The sequence below is a fragment of the Falco rusticolus genome, chromosome 14 (assembly GCF_015220075.1).
Source record: "Falco rusticolus isolate bFalRus1 chromosome 14, bFalRus1.pri, whole genome shotgun sequence".
NCBI classification, from domain to species: Eukaryota; Metazoa; Chordata; class Aves; order Falconiformes; family Falconidae; genus Falco; species Falco rusticolus.
In genome coordinates this window covers 3926026-3942127 of record NC_051200.1, presented here as the reverse complement: position 1 = coordinate 3942127, position 16102 = coordinate 3926026, and the positions used below count along the sequence as shown (strand labels likewise).

The window sequence follows — 16102 nt, the reverse complement described above, 5'->3', positions numbered from 1 at the left end:
GGCACAGATATCAAAACAAAGCCTAAAATATCACAATGATAAGTTGGTTCCTTGCACACTTGCTTTCTAGAACGCGGTGTATGAAAATTTCTTCCTCAGTCCTTTCGTAAGAGTTGAAGTATCATCTAGGACAGTTGATGTTATGTGTGAAAAATAATCCTAAACTGAATTTTAATTTTGATGGATTGGATTTTTCAGAGGTGCTCTACAATTTCTTCATCTGAATGCAAAAAGAAGTCGTCCAGCTGTAAGCAATGCTAAGTTGTGAAAGTCAATCTGGATACAAGGGGGAAAGGCCTGTCCAATTCATATGTAATTAATAAATAACCCACTCCCTGTACTCCCACCTGAATTTCATGTCTATGTAAACTTGTCAACTGGGAAACAAATGATGAATAATTCAGAAGAGCTTCCTCTCCCTTCCTCCTCCTCTAGATTTATTAACCCATTTTCAAAGTATAATTTGATCAAGCTAATCAAGCCACAGACTTCCTAAACCGACTCTCTCTGCATTAATTCTGTCTTCATGGTCATAGCCCTGCTCTTACAGTCCCATTTAATAGCAGTCGATTAAGATACAACAACAGGCACCTGCAAGTCAAATGAGAGCTCAGCAACATTCTTTGATACTTGAAATCTGTCCTCTGCAACCAAGAAATTGATCTATTTGATCTGGGCTGCTGTGCTAAAACCAGTTCCTCTTTAAGTCCTGAAACACTTGCACAATAGCTACTGGCTGACGTTTAGTCATGTAAGTTTATGAAAAAATACATACCTACCAGCAATACTGAAGGATCAAGTAGCACTTACCTGGGATACTTCTATGTATCCCACACATGCCAGCAAGCATTAGGCAGACAAGCTCTTCCTCAAAATGCGGGGGAGATTCAGAAGCAAACTGGGCTTGAGCTACCCTTTGCACTGTGTGGGCAAGCTTGTGCTGAATTGGGGCACTCTTCACAGGACAACACAGACCCATGAACTGGATCTGAGTGTATCACAGGCTTTGGCATCCTCCAGCACCTTTCCACTATTTTTCCAACATCCCTTAAACATCTTCCCACATCAGAATCCTGTCTTTGGCCCAGAACTCACAAGCGGGTGTTTCCAGTGCTGTGGTGCACAGAGCAGCTGAGGGTGGATTTTTTTAAGGCTCTGTAAGCCTGTATTATCACCTGGAAAGACACAAACCTGGATGCCATCTGATGAAGCAAAATTTGCAAGGAAGATCTCTCCTTCACTCCCTATGCCTTAGCAATCCTAACTTAAACTAATCCATGTTTATAGTAGTTAATGTGCAGCAAATGTGTAACAATGTTATAATGTTACCCCATAATCTTTAGCTTACTAGGAACCTGTCCAAATAGCTGTGGCATGACTAGCCCGTAACACCCCAGGAAGTTTACATATGGGCCAGTGTGAGGTTGTTGCAATAGACTCACTGGTAAATCTTACAGCTTGTCACAGCAGAATGAAACTGATGTGAATTTGCTGTTGTTCACAACTTTTTTATGCTTCCACAGCTTCGAAAAGCTCTGAACAGCTCTTTCAGCACTGACTCTCAGGATGTGGAGTCAGGTGATAACACCACAGCAGTTTGCATTTACTTCATGGTGGCATCTAGTGGGGAAGAAATGTGATGTGTTGACTGCATCTAACAAAACAGAGTGAGGAAAGAGCAAAGCATTCTGAATGCACCTGGTTTTGGCTAATGTGCTGAATTTGAAAGCTGTTGATTGTTATAGAGCATAACCAACACTGAAAGGGACAGTTAACCAACGAACTACAGCACAGCCACATTCTCCATATGCACATCGGCAGACCACTTGGGAAGAAAGAAAACACTGGCATCAGGATTCTGAGGCTGCTTTTCCTTTGTTTGACTTTCACTTGTAACCATCCAACAATTCACTGCCAGACACATTGCTCTGCTGTCCTTACCTCCACACTCAGACTGGCTGGCACCAGCTTAGCTGGCATGAGGCTGAGTAATAATTTGCTGCACAGCAATTTGGGAAAAATATGCTGACAGACTGAATATACAGTTAGCCCAGGTGAGATTTTGCTCTATTTTCTACTTTTCCAGTGAATTTTGTCTAGCTTAGAATTCTTAAAACACCTCCAAATGGATACTGCTTTAGTGGAAATTCTGTGTCTTCAGTGCTTATGCTGTACAACAGCAATAACAAAGAGATTAGGAAGAGTTTATTATGCTTTGAGGTAGTGGGATGGACCAGATGACATCTTGAAGGCCCTTCTCTGAAAAGCTGCCTTCCACATCCATGACCAAGTCACAATTCAGACATAATACCTGTAGTCAACACTACACAATTTGGTATCACTCCTGCCACTTAAAGGCTCAAATAAGTCTTTACATTTTACGAATACTGATTAGTTCAGCATCATTGCCTCTTTTTTTCTTCTGCTGAGGAAACTGGAGATTATGGGAATTATACCTCAAGAGCAGTGGAGAGAGTATGACTGTCCAGTTTATGCAGGCACACAAGTATCCATGACATGGAGAATAATAATCTGTACAATAGGCATGCAAGGCAAGGGAAGGTCTGTTATGGGTAGATGTGTGACTGTAGCTTTCTCCTGCTGTTTCGTCTGTTTTCTGGAGATATTATTTTTGTGGGTGTATAAATTATTTCAGTTGTTTCTTTCAGGGGAAGACAAACACGGCAAACAAACATCTCCATGGCCAGGAAGCAGTAAGGGCTGTTGTCTGTCTCTCAGGTGATTAGATCCAGCTATACCAGATTTTCACTTCCCAAACTATCATCTTCCAGCAGTAATCATCATTTGCTTTTGGGTTTTTTAGTAGACCAATCTGTAAATAAATGTAATATGCAGCCTTCCTCTTGGGAAGGCTGTTTATTCTTTCTGGTGAGTGAGCCTGAAAGATCTTTCATTCAGTGTTATAAAGTATGCCAGATCATTCCATTGAATGAAAATAAGAGTTTGGACTCAAGTTTTACTAGACAGCTGGGGAAGACGTGCTTTAGGCAATTTCAGTGTTAAACACTGCCTCGTTATTAAACACTGCAGGTTTAAAACTCGTAACAGAACATCAGGCACAACAAACTAATGCCTAGTGGTATGTGTACATGTGGTAACCTCATCTTTGAGTGACTGTAGCCTATTCTTTGTCATCCTCTTCCACAACCACCCTCTGTTGTGCTGAAGAAGCCTTGCAGCTCTTCTCTGCTGACCTTTTTGCCATTCAGCATTCCTTTGAGCAACCCTCAGTAGAGCTTTGCAGCTTAATGAACTAACTCAGGTTTGCAGAAATCCAATCAAATCTGTTGTTGGAACTTGGTCTGAAAAATAGAACTGGGAGTGAGGAAATCACAGGTTTTCCCCTTTTCAACCACAGGCAACCCATTTAATGATATAACAAGCCTGGTAACAGAAACTACAATACACAAAGCTAACTGCATGCCTGAGTAGTCTGGGTACCCACACTAGTTTGGAGTGTCTCAAAACTTAGGAGTATAGTAGAACTTCTTTTCAGACATTTTCTTCCCAAGTCTCTCTGGTCCAACATTACTCCTTCAGTACATGTTAATAAATCTATCAACTCTCAACTGACAGTAATGCTTTTAAGCATACATGAGTCATTATATTTGGTTTGAGCCTAGATGAAGGATGAGAGGAGTTTATACAAACTACTTCACATTCCCTCTTTGTCTGCCAGGATAGTCCTTCATCTTTTTCTGTTGTTTGTTGTGGTTTGTTTTTTTTTCCTGTGGTAAGTGGCTGGCACAGTCTTTCTCTGGCTCTCTTTATCTATTGCAAAATGTATTATAATTAGAGTTCTTTAAGATTTTTAGCATTTCTAGAGGGAATTAGTTCTTTACAGAAGAAGGGTTTTCGCCATTGTGGGATTTGTACCATAATTAGACAAAATGATGGGGTAACTCCCAGTGGAAAAAAGGCACTGTAATTGGTGTTCATTTTTGTAACATAAACCCATGGAGATCATGCTGATTCCTCCTATTGCAGCCACTTCTGAAGCACAGGGTTCAGTTTCAAACTGATGTATCATTATTATGTAGTACCCACAAGTATCCTCAAGACTTCATCCATCTAAGAAGTCTGATGTGAACCTTCTTCCTCTAAGAAAAATAAAATGCCCCAAAGAACACTGAAGATCAGCGACATTTGCATTGCCTAGCCTCAGAAGCAACAGATTACAGCCAGCCGTGCTTTGCTTCATGTTCCTTGTTCAGGCATCCTTGAACTCAAGTCAGAAAAGAAACACTTGGCACGGCACAAATCATACCTGTATGTCAAAGTAAGAGATACAATTTCTTCCAGCCTTCACAGTACATAGGCCAAGAATATAGCTGATTACAATCATAGAACAGAGGTACCAACCACCAAAGACAGATCTTATTCAGTACAAGCAATACATCGCCAGACTTTGTGGAAAATGAATAAAAATATTTAAATGGGTTTATTGCATGTAACATATCATTAATGAGGGTAGGTGTTATTAAGAATTAACCAAATATTTGTAATTAGTTTTTAGATGAAAAATACCAGTCTCACAAATTTTTGCTATTACCTTGCTGATTTCAGAAATGCAGGATGCTCACAGTTAAGCCAAGCAGTTAAATTTGCCTCAGCCACAAATGTATTTTTATGGACGAACAAAACAGTACTCTGTGTATATGCAGTTCTCCTAGCTAATTAGCACCTTGGGGTAGGTTGTTCATAAACAGAAAACAGTAAGGGACCTGCAATATATCCCAGCAGCACCTTCTGTAATACCAGTCTCAGAATCAATGAAGATTTCACTTGAATCCTCACCAAGTCATTGCCTCACAAAATAAAAAATAAAATTCCAGGTTTAGAGGAACCAAAGGGAACGATATTGCCTACTGTAACAGAAAGTTAAGGCGCTGGAGGGAAATAGGACCGCGTCTGCTTCAGAAGATGCTTCCTTTTGATCTTAGACATGAATCACTTCAATATCAAAGCTCATTACATCCAGAAAAATTAACTTATTTTACTACTTATGCCAGAAGTGTCATTGTATCAACTGTGGGTGCTGCCAGCCAATTATATCCCTTTGATAAGAGACAGAAAAGGAACATTATTTGCTTCATGGCAAAGACATTAGGTCAAGTTCAACACTGCCTGATAGCAACCTGGTAGCTGTTCTATACAATGGCTGCCAAGCAGCCTGCAAGTGTCCTCAGCCCAATTTCTGATGGCCAGCTGCCCCTATCACCACTGAAAGCTCAGAGCTATTACACCAAGAGGATTAGAAATGGACCATGCTGTGAAGCATGAAGAATCTTCTTAGCCTTCACGGTTCCATCTCCTAAGGAAGGCAAAGGAAAGCTGACCTGTCTGTACATCTGCCAAGTACGTTTCACCTCACTTTTGGATTGATTAAAGATCTCAGTCTACCCTCAGCTGTCAGCCTAATCTGTGATACACTTAAAAATCAGACAAACCAAAACGAGACCCTTCATTTGGACTGACTTAACCATGAATCACCATTTTAGTATGGCACCGTGACAAGAACAGTGCTTTGTAGTGTGCCACTAACAGGAAACACTGGAACACAAAACCTTATTTAAATGAACAGTCACATCACAGTTAGTATCTGCACATCTCTTGGTTTCATCAGGGAAAGGGAAAGGCAGTGTTACTGTACATGGAAGTACAGGTGGCCATGCACAAGTATGCTACAGGGTGAAGCAAACAGGACAATCGTGAGTTCAGCAAAGTTTTCTCTAGGGACAAGATAATGTAAAACAGTCTTGTTTTGACATTAGTGCATGCAGCAGTAATGACTCTCGAAATGTAACACTGAGTTCTGTTTTAGACCTAAGTTAGTTAAATTACACCTGGGATGAATCTGGTCTAGTCTTTCTGAGTGAGTTCTAGCAAGATTATTTATTTTAAACAGCTGTCCTGGAATTATGATGCAAGAAATCTTGAAAGAAGATTCACTATTTTATGTTGATAACCTAAATAAGAGCATGTATTTGTAAAGTGCATAGGAACACACTCTCAAAACAGTTTTCCAGTTGTAAATATGACTATATACCTCTCTTAAATGTCTCTGCATATATCATTAGGACATGAAAAAATAAAAGCCACAATTTTTTATCTTCTATCTTTGTGAAAATCACTGCATAATATTAAATTTCTGGTCTGCCTCTGCATAAAATATTTCTAGCATTTTTGGCAGTAAAAAGGCGGCCATAAACAGGAAATGCATGCAAACAAAGATATTTCTGGTATTGATCTTCACAGTATGATTCATTGCTATATAAACATGCAATCAAAAAACATGGTGGCCCAGACAGAGCTGTTAAAGAATCTCCAATTTGAGCTCAGTGGTTTTGGCAAGTATCTAGTGGCTACTTTGATCCCTAATGTCTAATGGAAATTAGACTGGTTATAAATAATAAGCTGACTATCCTCTTATTAGTATAAACAAAAAGGAAAGACAAATGAATCATGACTATCACTGCTATTAGCACCCCTCCTGCTGTTGCAAAGGCTTGGGAACGATGCAGAGGGTACAGTTCCTCTGAAAACCTGCTGGAAACAGGCAAGCTCAGTGTGTGAAACATTCGATCTTTCAGGTATCGTGCAGATCTGTGTTGGCTGTCTCCGCTGATCAGCTGGGAAGTTAAACTCTTATGCTTTCACTATTTCACTTTGGGTTTGAGAGCCAGCTTGGGAAGAAAAAAAGAGGCATTGCAACTGTAGAGATGCTAATACTATGCTGAAAAGACTGATCTAAAAGGAGCCTGCACGCTTGATGCCTTTTGATCTCCTCAATGCAGTGTATTTGGGCAGTCCTCTGCTGCTATGAACACCACTTATTGTGTTTGCCCAACACCCATGCTCTTCTGTTTTCTTTTCAGGTAGAATTAGAGTAGCTTTTCATTAATTGCAGGTCTACATACTTCTAAAATCCATTTACTTAATCAGTGGACTGATTTAGGTGTCCCCGAAGACTTCTGAAGAGCAATTCAAAATGCCTACCAAAAATACTGCTGCCAAGAGCCAGCTATTGGAAAATAATAGGCAAATGGACAGAGGTGAAATTTAGACTGAGTTCATAGGTCAACTCCTTACCTATTTTTATGCTGCATGGCAAAGAGAGATATTTGTGTGTACTTGCATAGTCAGTACTGGCTGAGAAAAGGCAGGAACTCTGCTTGCTCACTTGGAACTTCTTTTGAAAGATCTAAACCAGTTGGTTTACTTGAGCATAATATTCTAATTTCCTTCAAAAATGCACATCAAAAAGAATAATTGAAACATGAAGTCTATCTCAGTGCTCGTAAAAATGCATGCAAGGTACCTCAGGATTTGATTACATGTGCACCAGCACAAGCTGCCTTCAGAGAACAAAGCTCAATTGATTTCAGGGAGTCTGATTTGCCTGGATGGAAATGAATTTTTAATAGGGTTGGCTGTCAGAGGGATTACGCAGGAATATGAAATCACAGGCCATTCACACAGTGGATTGCTGTGGAGGTGTTTGCTGGTGGCTAGTAGGCAGGAATAGTGGCGTAGGCTTTCTACAGACAGCAAGTAGTGCCAGGCTGTCACAGGCAGAGGTTCCCTGGGGAGCTGAAGGGACAAGTTGCCAGGAGACATCACCATATCGAGCCTTCACAGCCAGAATAATGTTCCTTGTGACAGACTTCAGACTCCATCCTATGTCTGCATACCGGTCTGTTTTGCAATCATTCTTCAGATTATTTCCTTTACAATCTCCCAAATATCCCCAACACCTAATGGAAATTACCAGCTTTGAGAAATTTTATTTGATACGAAGCCCATTTTCTGGTTCTTCAATGCAAGCATTTTACCCTTGATAGAAACCTAGCAGAGGCATCAAGCATCACTAAAGATCCAGTTCAACAGCTGGTACAAATCAGTTGAGCCACACTCCTTGTAACAAGGATTGAAACACAGGATGTGCTATATCCCAGCGCAGAGATGACTTGCTGCTTCATGGGCACGGCAAAGACCAGCAGCACGTTACTTTCATAAACCACTAAGCTCTGAGCTTCCAGAAGTCAGGTCTCAAAAAATCATGACATTGTGTAAATACAAAGCAAAACAGGAATAATAAAAAGATACATTGTTACAGATATGTAATACATATTATTTCTGTGTTAGTCTTTAGGGCCTTAAGGTTCAGTTGTTTCCTTGGTCTCCCCTTCAGAAGAATAAGGCCTTAACAATCATAATTGTGTAATTCCAGAACCTGGGGCTTCAAGCCATGCCATCAAATATTGCAAAATTCAGAAAAAAACGTAAGTTGTTAGGCCATGGACACTCATTCCAGCTAAGCCACAGCCTCTCCTCTGACTTCAAATGTGAAATATTTAGTCAGTGGACACAGTTCCTCCGTGCTGCTTCAGCGCCTGTCTTCTGCTAGCCAGCCCTGAGGAAGAAGTGATCCCCTTGACTGTCTCCAGGCAGTTTAATCCTTTGTGTATCTGTAAGATATCTGACAATATCCCCACTGCCAAATAACAAGCCAACAAAGAGACAATTCAAAGGATGTAGAAATGTTGTGATGGAATATTTCAAAGTATACTATTTAAATTTGGCTGACAAATGTTCCTCTGTTATTTTCCCAGATGAAGCATCTCTGAATCATACTAATAAGAAGGAATCATTCCCCAAAATATTCTCCATCTAATTTTCACAGTTCCCTACGGTAACAACAATATCATCCCTCACAGGTACAGCACTACGTCTAAATGAGAGGAAAAGGAAGCGAACATTTTTCAGTTCAAATTTATATAATGCCAACTAGAAATAGGAGTAAGACTATCTGTACTCATTTTGCACATTCATAACATGTAAAAAATAATGAAACATAATGTAAATTTAGTGTGGAGAAGTCTAATTGCTCTCTTGTGCCTCATGTCATCCACTGCACCATTATATCACAAGCCAAATGAAGAATCAATCTGTGCACAAAATACAAGGTAAAAGAAAGACAGGGTTGCATTTTTAACTAGCTAGTCATCAGCTTGTTTTGCCTTTCAAAGAAAATCTTGGAGGTTTATCTGCCTTTCTGTTGGTGTCTATTTTTAAATGATTATTTGATACGTTGTCTGCAGCCCATGCATTTCAGGAGTGGTCGAGTTTTATCACAACAGTTGTGAGTTAGTCTTTAGACTTCAAGAGCAAACTGAGGGCAGTATGTAATTTTCAGAAACCAAGATGTGAACCGACCAGTTTATTCACATGTATTTTCTTACTCCTGAAAAACATAATTATGGAGCTTTCAGGGCAAAGTGTGGGAAACTGAGCTGAATACAAAGCAACAGTGCTTTGAAGGCACATCGAGAAACATTTCAAATAAAGGCTAAGGAGAAAGGAGGAGGCATGCATCTTTTCTCACTTAACAAAAAAATAGCTTTCACTCATGCCATCTTCAGTTTCTTGCCCAGATGTTGTCATGGGAAGAAAATATCATAATATAAATTATGCCATAAAAAGCACAGATGGGAGCAAGCTCTCACAGGAACGTATCTTCCATTTTAGCCCTTTCCTAGCCTCTCCCTGGGGTCTTGGACTACATTATGTCAGATTGAGCCCATATTTCTTGAATATCTCTATCAATATCCCACACATATCACTTGGACAGAAACATTTGGCACTGAAAAGAGAGACTCTCCAGCCCAAGCAGGTACAGGTTCACACAAGGTTTGCCCCAAAGGCAATGGGCACTCAACACCCTGAGCCACCGGGCTCAGAGCATGTGACTGCAGCTACTAATGGCAGTGAAGGGGTAGATGTAGGTGCCATTCTCCAGCATTGAAATCAATCTCAGTCCAAGATGCCACACTTAAGCATCCTTCCTTGTGCTACTAGTGCTGCTTGTGCAACTCAGGAAACTGATCTAACTGCAAACAGATCACTTTCCTGTCAGATCAGTTCTCTGAGTTGGATCACTGTGACGTTGTATGAGTACCTGTAGAAATGCAGAGCACAGGAAGGAACAAATGGCCAGAAACAAGACCTAGCACCAAGTCTGGATTACATGATCTTTAACTGCCTCAAAACTGCAAGGGATCAGCTCCAAGCATCTCATTCTGAAATGATCTGTAGTTCTCATGGACCACAGCATAAGCACTCGTGGACAAAATTCCACTTATGCTTTACACAACTTCTAATTAAAATAGCAGGTACAAATTCGAATGAGATTGAGTCCTAGAATGGATAGCTTTCCCTCTTTTTAGTTTAAAATCATCCTAACAAGCCTAATTCAATGTGCAAGTGGAATGTACCCTCCAGTGAAAACTCCAATACAAATTTAAGTCACTGCAATGTTACTGGTGAAGTACAAGCTGCAGAGGACACTGACTTTCAGTGCCACATGGAAAATAGCAAGCTGGAATCACACAGACCTGCTCCATACTCAGAAATCATTCCAGTGATTTCTGAATTCTCTTCATTCTAGAAAGCAAATGAGCAAAACAGGATCCTGTAGAAGTGAAATTCAGCACTCATAATAAAAAGCAAAAGAATAAAATGCAAAACCTGATGGGCCATGATCCTGAACATACTGTATTTTAAGAATAGCTGTTGTAACCCTTATTTCCAACAAAACTCTCTCTCCATAAACACCTTCCACAAGGACTATTAAAAGAGATTCAGTGTAAGAGCTCCCTGTTGACAGGTGCTCACTCACTCCTGGACATTTTTAATTAAGAAAACTGAAAGATTCCATTTGACACGCTAGTAAAATTAGGTCTGTTTTTGCAAACTGCTAAGTATGGTCAGCTGTCCCTGAAACTTGAAGTACCATGCTCTTGTTGCAATCAGGCCTCCTAAACTTTGGAAGAGCAGTATGCTTTTCTCCCTTTGAGCAGTCCTTTGATCACACAGAAATTAGTCCAAACCTCTTCTTAAGAGTAAGAAGGGGTCACCAAATCTTTTTTTTTTTTTCTTGAGCTGCATGGGTTTATTGTTACCTAACGTGTCATTCTCCTAAAATGCCCAATGTTTAATTTAACTTGTGAATACCCTAAAGCACTGACAAGAATCACTGAGCAGAGCTTAGAAAATACCACCAAATAGGCACCCATTGACTGGAAGAATAAGAAGTTTTACTGTACGCAAACATTAATCATAAGAGCAAACCTAGATATAGGAATTTATTTCACAATACTATGCAGACTGTACTTCAGTTTCTCTCTCACTTGAGGGTTATGAAGACTAATATTATTCAAACTCTATTCATTTTTCTAAATACACATTTTACTCTGCTGAAATTTGAGGCAGCAAGCAGTGAGGTATGAACAAGTTGCTGCTCATGCATGGAATATTTTCTTGAGAGTGCCTTACATTATAGGAACTATAAGTTACAAGTGGATAGCTGAAAGCAAGGTCAAAGCTGAGGTACAATGGCAACCACTGTAAACCTTTTCTAACTGCAGAATGAATGTGTGGACTTAGTTTATTTTTCAGTTTTGGCAGAGTAAGAGCATGCATGCAGTGAGTTACACTGCTTTAGTACAAATGAACAGTAATTTCCTAAACTCCTGTAATTAACCTAATATAAAATAATGATATAAACAGGAAAACACTGCAATACATTTAAATTCTATCCTCCTCATTAGAAAAAAAATAAATCTACAATAATTTTATTATCCTGTCCTTACCTTTTCTCACAAAGATTTACACATGTGCTGACCCTCATCACTGACACCTGAATAATTTAGCATCCTTCCTTTAATCCCAAAGTCTCACTTCCTATCCATCAGTTGTCAGGGCCTTGACTGCAGGTCTTAATTGCCTGGACCAGCCTCAGCTGGGGCTTCCAACCACACTCTCTGATGAGGATTTAATTTTTAAACTTGGTCTTTAGAATCATAGTACAGAATCATAAAGTGGTTTGGGTTGGAAGGGACCTTAAAGATCATCTAATTCTATGGGTAGGAACACCTTCCACTAGACTGGGTTGTTCAAAGCCCCATCCAACCTGGCCTTGAATGCTTCCAGGGATGGGCCATGCACAAGTTCTCTGGGCAACCTGTTCCAGCATCTCACCACCCTCACAGTAAAGAGCTTCTTCCTCATATCTGATTTAAATCCACCCTCTTTCAGTTTAAAAGCATTACCCCTTGTCCTGTCACAATGCTCCCTGATAAAGAGTTCTTCCCTATCTTTTCTGTACACTCCCCCGGAAGACTGCTATGAGGTCTCCCTGAAGTCTTCTCTTCTCTAGCCTAAAAAACCCAAATTCTCTCAGTCTGTCCTTACAGCGGAGCTGCTCCAGCCCCAGATCATCTTTGTGGCCCCCGCTCTAGACCTGCTCAAGCAGGTCCATGTCCTTCTTACACTGGGAGAACAGAAGTGAGTTGTAGGTGTCCTTGCTGCTAGTTCTGCTCCTGAATTGCTGTTTGGGTTGCCTGGACTGACCTTGGAAACGGCTTGTTACCTTGCCTTTGCCTGATGAATTTGTTGCTGCCACTGTGCTGCTTGTTTTTCTCTAGTGTGGTCAGGTTGTGCCCGGTCAGTGAGGTCTTTGCCTGGCTTGCATTGTGTGTCACCCTCGGCTCCTGGCTTCTTTGTCCTGAGGGAGAGCGGTGAGAGTTGGGTGAAGGCTGGTCAGGGCCACTAAGGCCCTGTGCACCCAGGACTCTGATACTGCTTTGCTCTACAGCATGTTTCCCAAGTGCCACCCTCCCCCTTGCCATGTCTGCTGTCAGCACTACTTGCTTTAATCAAAAAATAAATACATTTCAATGTGGCTCATTATGCTAAATGAAAGCAACAGGGGGCTAATGAGCATTGTGAATGAGCCATTAACATGGCAATCAGACTTATCCTCAAGATAGCTACATCTTTTCTGCATCTTGCTTGGAACACCCAATAGCTTATACAGATATGACCTCATCTATTAAATTTAATTCAGGGAATAGATAGATTTAGGTGTCTAACTTGAATAGTTTCTTTTTGTAGAATTGTACATTGTGTTGCACTTGCAATTAAGAAAGCAAACAGTTCACTTTGTTCAACTGCTAAGGGGTTATTGTTAGCCTTCAGTGGAAAAGACTGTGTTAACAGATTTAATATTTGGATATTTTTGGAAATGGAAATGTTATCCCCACCTCTACCCCCCACCCCAGTTTTCACCACAAAGGGGAAATGTACCTGAAATAATAGATTTACTGGTGACTTCATCTTTGCAATTGATTTAACATGGCTTAGCACTGAACAGCATTTTTATTTTTCATCTCCAGCCTCAGCTCCTGCCCGATTTACTATCCCTTGGCTCTTCGGATCACATTCCACAGGGAGCTGACATGTCTTTGCTAAAGGGAGTACTTTTCCTCAGTCCCCGTAAGGAGATAGTAAGATCAGCCTGAAACAGCATCAGAAAGATGTATACTTAAGAGAAAGGGCAATAGGGAGGAAAGGAAACATAGCTGTATTCAATGATACTGAGAATGTATCTTTCAAAAGGCCCAGGGTAGACAAAAAAACCCTTTTCAATATCTTTAATATTTACTACAGTGAAGATTTTTACTCTGCACATTAATATAATCACCTCCACAGAAAGCTTTAGAGGAGCTAAAATGCTAAACACTGCCTTAGAGGTAGAGAAACTAAAAATAAACACCTCCCCAAGGTGCTAACACTGGTCAGTGGCAAAGTGACAAAAAGAAACCAGGAGGGTACAACTCCTAGCCTTGATTTCAGTCTCTTTCGGGGTTTTCCTGGAGTTGCAATCTCAGCTCCTGTGGCAGGTTCATCTATTTATGCCAAATAATTTTTATGTCTGACTTTCTGGGATCAACTAAGAGCCAACAGTTCCTGTTGTCAGATTGCAGCATTTCCAGGATTTTGGGGGGGAGTTGACAGAGCGCACATACATAGCCAGAATTAAAGTACCTAAACAAAGCACACAACAGCAGAGTTCAAACTGAATTTGCCTCTTTTCCTTCTGTCTCCGATATTCGCTAATCCCTGTGGTATCAGCGGAAGGATATCCACACGGCAAAGTGACCCAACCTCACCCACTGAGAGAAATGTATGCATCTCCTCCTGCCTTCCTTCACCCAAAGGCTGGCAGCCCACCCATCTGCCCTGTCACCACAACCGTGCCCAGGTGACACTGCTCAGGCCCGCGGTGCGTCCTCTGGCCAGGCCCATGGCTGCCCTCACAGGACCCACCACAGCACTGCTTCAGGGAACAGTTGTCCCAGGCACCAGTCTCGCCTCCAAAGCATGCCTAACTGCTTTTCTACCATCCTTTTGTGATAGGTATTACCTACACAGTAAGTGCCATGAGAGGGCTGGGCCAGGCCGAGCAATCCCAACCCTAGCCCTAGTCAGTTACGAAGGCAGCTGTGGCAACGGCCGCCTGTGAACCCCCCCCACACCAGGCCCCACTTGGGCTGTCGGTTACAGTGATCTGTGCCCCAAGTGCTACAATAACGTGAAAGGAAAAGCTTTCTGAATAATTTGGGTTACTCCCCCCACACCCCACCCCCGAAAGTCTAAAAAAGTAAGACACCCGTGGCTACCAGTCAAAGGTCGCTGAACGCCGCTGACGAGCGCGCCCCGGGAGCCATGAGGTGAAGGGGGCGTGTCCCCCCCGCCACGCGCCGAACCGCCCCCTCAGGCCGGCAGCCATTTTGAGGAGCGCTGCAGCGCGCGGGCGGCGCGCGGCGCCCTCTGGCGGCTCCCCGCCCGCAGATCGGCCCGCGCGGGCGCCGGCCGGCCATGAAGTGCGTTTTCGTCACGGTGGGCACTACCAGCTTCGACGACCTGATCGCCACCATCTGCTCCCCGGCGGCCCTGCAGGTGAGGCGGCGGAGCGCCCGGCTGTCCCGGGCCTCCCCTTCACGGCCTGCCCGCAGCGCCTCAACCGGGCGCCTGCGCGGTGGGAGCTGCGCCGCCCTCCCGGATCCCGTTAGTGACTGCGGGGGTGCCGGGGCTGCCTGAGGCGGGGTACGGGGCTGCCTGAGGCGGGGTACGGGGCGGGGGCCGGGACGGGGCCCGGGTGAGCGGCGCGAAGCGGCGGCGGAGCGGGAGGGACGGTCCGTGGCGCGAAGCGGCGGAGGGTGGCGGCGGCCGCCGGGCCGGGGTGCCCGGGAGCAGGGCCCGGCGCGCCGGTGCCCGGCCTGGGGACACGCCGACAGCCGCCCTCCCTCCGCCGCAGGTGCTGCAGAGCCGCGGCTACGAGAAGCTGGTGCTGCAGGTCGGGCGCGGCGCGCTGCCGCCGGCGCTGAGCGGCACGGCCCTGGCAGTGGAAGCCTTCCGCTACAAGGAGTCGCTGGCTGAGGACCTGGGGAGGGCCGACCTGGTCGTCAGCCACGCAGGTAGAGCCCGTCTGTCGGCCGAGCCCGTTCCCTGGGAGCAGGAGCGGCGGTCGGTTGCCTGAAGTCTGTTTCTCTCTAGCTCGGGGGTGGGCTGGCAGTGAATGTTCAGGTCCGCAGCTATAGGTGAGTGGTTAAGTGCTCACCTTCAGGAGCCTCCCGTGTTTCAAGAGCAAGCGCAATGATAACTTCCTCTTTCAGGACAAAAACTCAGGGTGTTTTCCGTTTTTCCTGTAGGTGCAGGTAGCTGTCTGGAGGCTCTAGGAAAAGAAAAACCACTCGTAGTAGTAATAAACGAAAAGCTGATGAACAACCATCAGCTTGAACTGGCAAAACAGCTCCACAGAGATGGGCACGTCTTCTGCTGTAATTGCAGGTATGCGGGTGCTGCGGCTGTCCTGACTGAACAAGCCGTGTTCAGGACCATCGTTCTGTTACTACAGTATTGAGACTGTAACAAGGAAATGTACATTTTTCTTTGTAACGACCATTTGTTTGCAAAGTAGATTTCCCACAGTGGCTAGATTAACATTAGGAGCTAATTTATGGATAGATAACATTAGGAGCTAATTTACCAAACTTATTAAGCCTTTTTACCATGACTCCTTTTAATGATTTTTTTTTTATTTTTGTTTTTGAGGACACATGTATTCGGATTGAAAGAAGAGCAATTTAAACCAAATAGAAGTGGCTGAATTCTGAACAGTCAGGTGGCATCATAGAGGCACCTAACAGCTTCTCTCTTTCTCTGCTTTTCCTCA

The 16102-nt window shown here is 43.0% G+C and overlaps 1 protein-coding gene and 1 long non-coding RNA gene across 2 annotated transcripts in view; one reads left to right on the top strand and one right to left on the bottom strand.

The window, feature by feature from the left end:
- Positions 1 to 4443: 4443 nt before the first annotated feature.
- Positions 4444 to 14525, bottom strand: LOC119157380. Its single transcript, XR_005107509.1, has 2 exons — positions 12455 to 14525; positions 4444 to 8492 (listed from the first exon to the last, which is right to left on the bottom strand). It is a non-coding gene; the product is annotated as an uncharacterized LOC119157380 (long non-coding RNA).
- A 77-nt stretch (positions 14526 to 14602) lies between these two features.
- Positions 14603 to 16102, top strand: part of ALG13 (ALG13 UDP-N-acetylglucosaminyltransferase subunit) — a 30710-nt gene continuing 29210 nt past the window's right edge. The window contains exons 1-3 of the mRNA XM_037408389.1: positions 14603 to 14826; positions 15185 to 15344; positions 15579 to 15717. Coding sequence (XP_037264286.1) covers positions 14746 to 14826; positions 15185 to 15344; positions 15579 to 15717 — 380 coding nt within the window. The 5' untranslated portion in view covers positions 14603 to 14745. The remainder of the gene's footprint in view (positions 14827 to 15184; positions 15345 to 15578; positions 15718 to 16102) is intronic.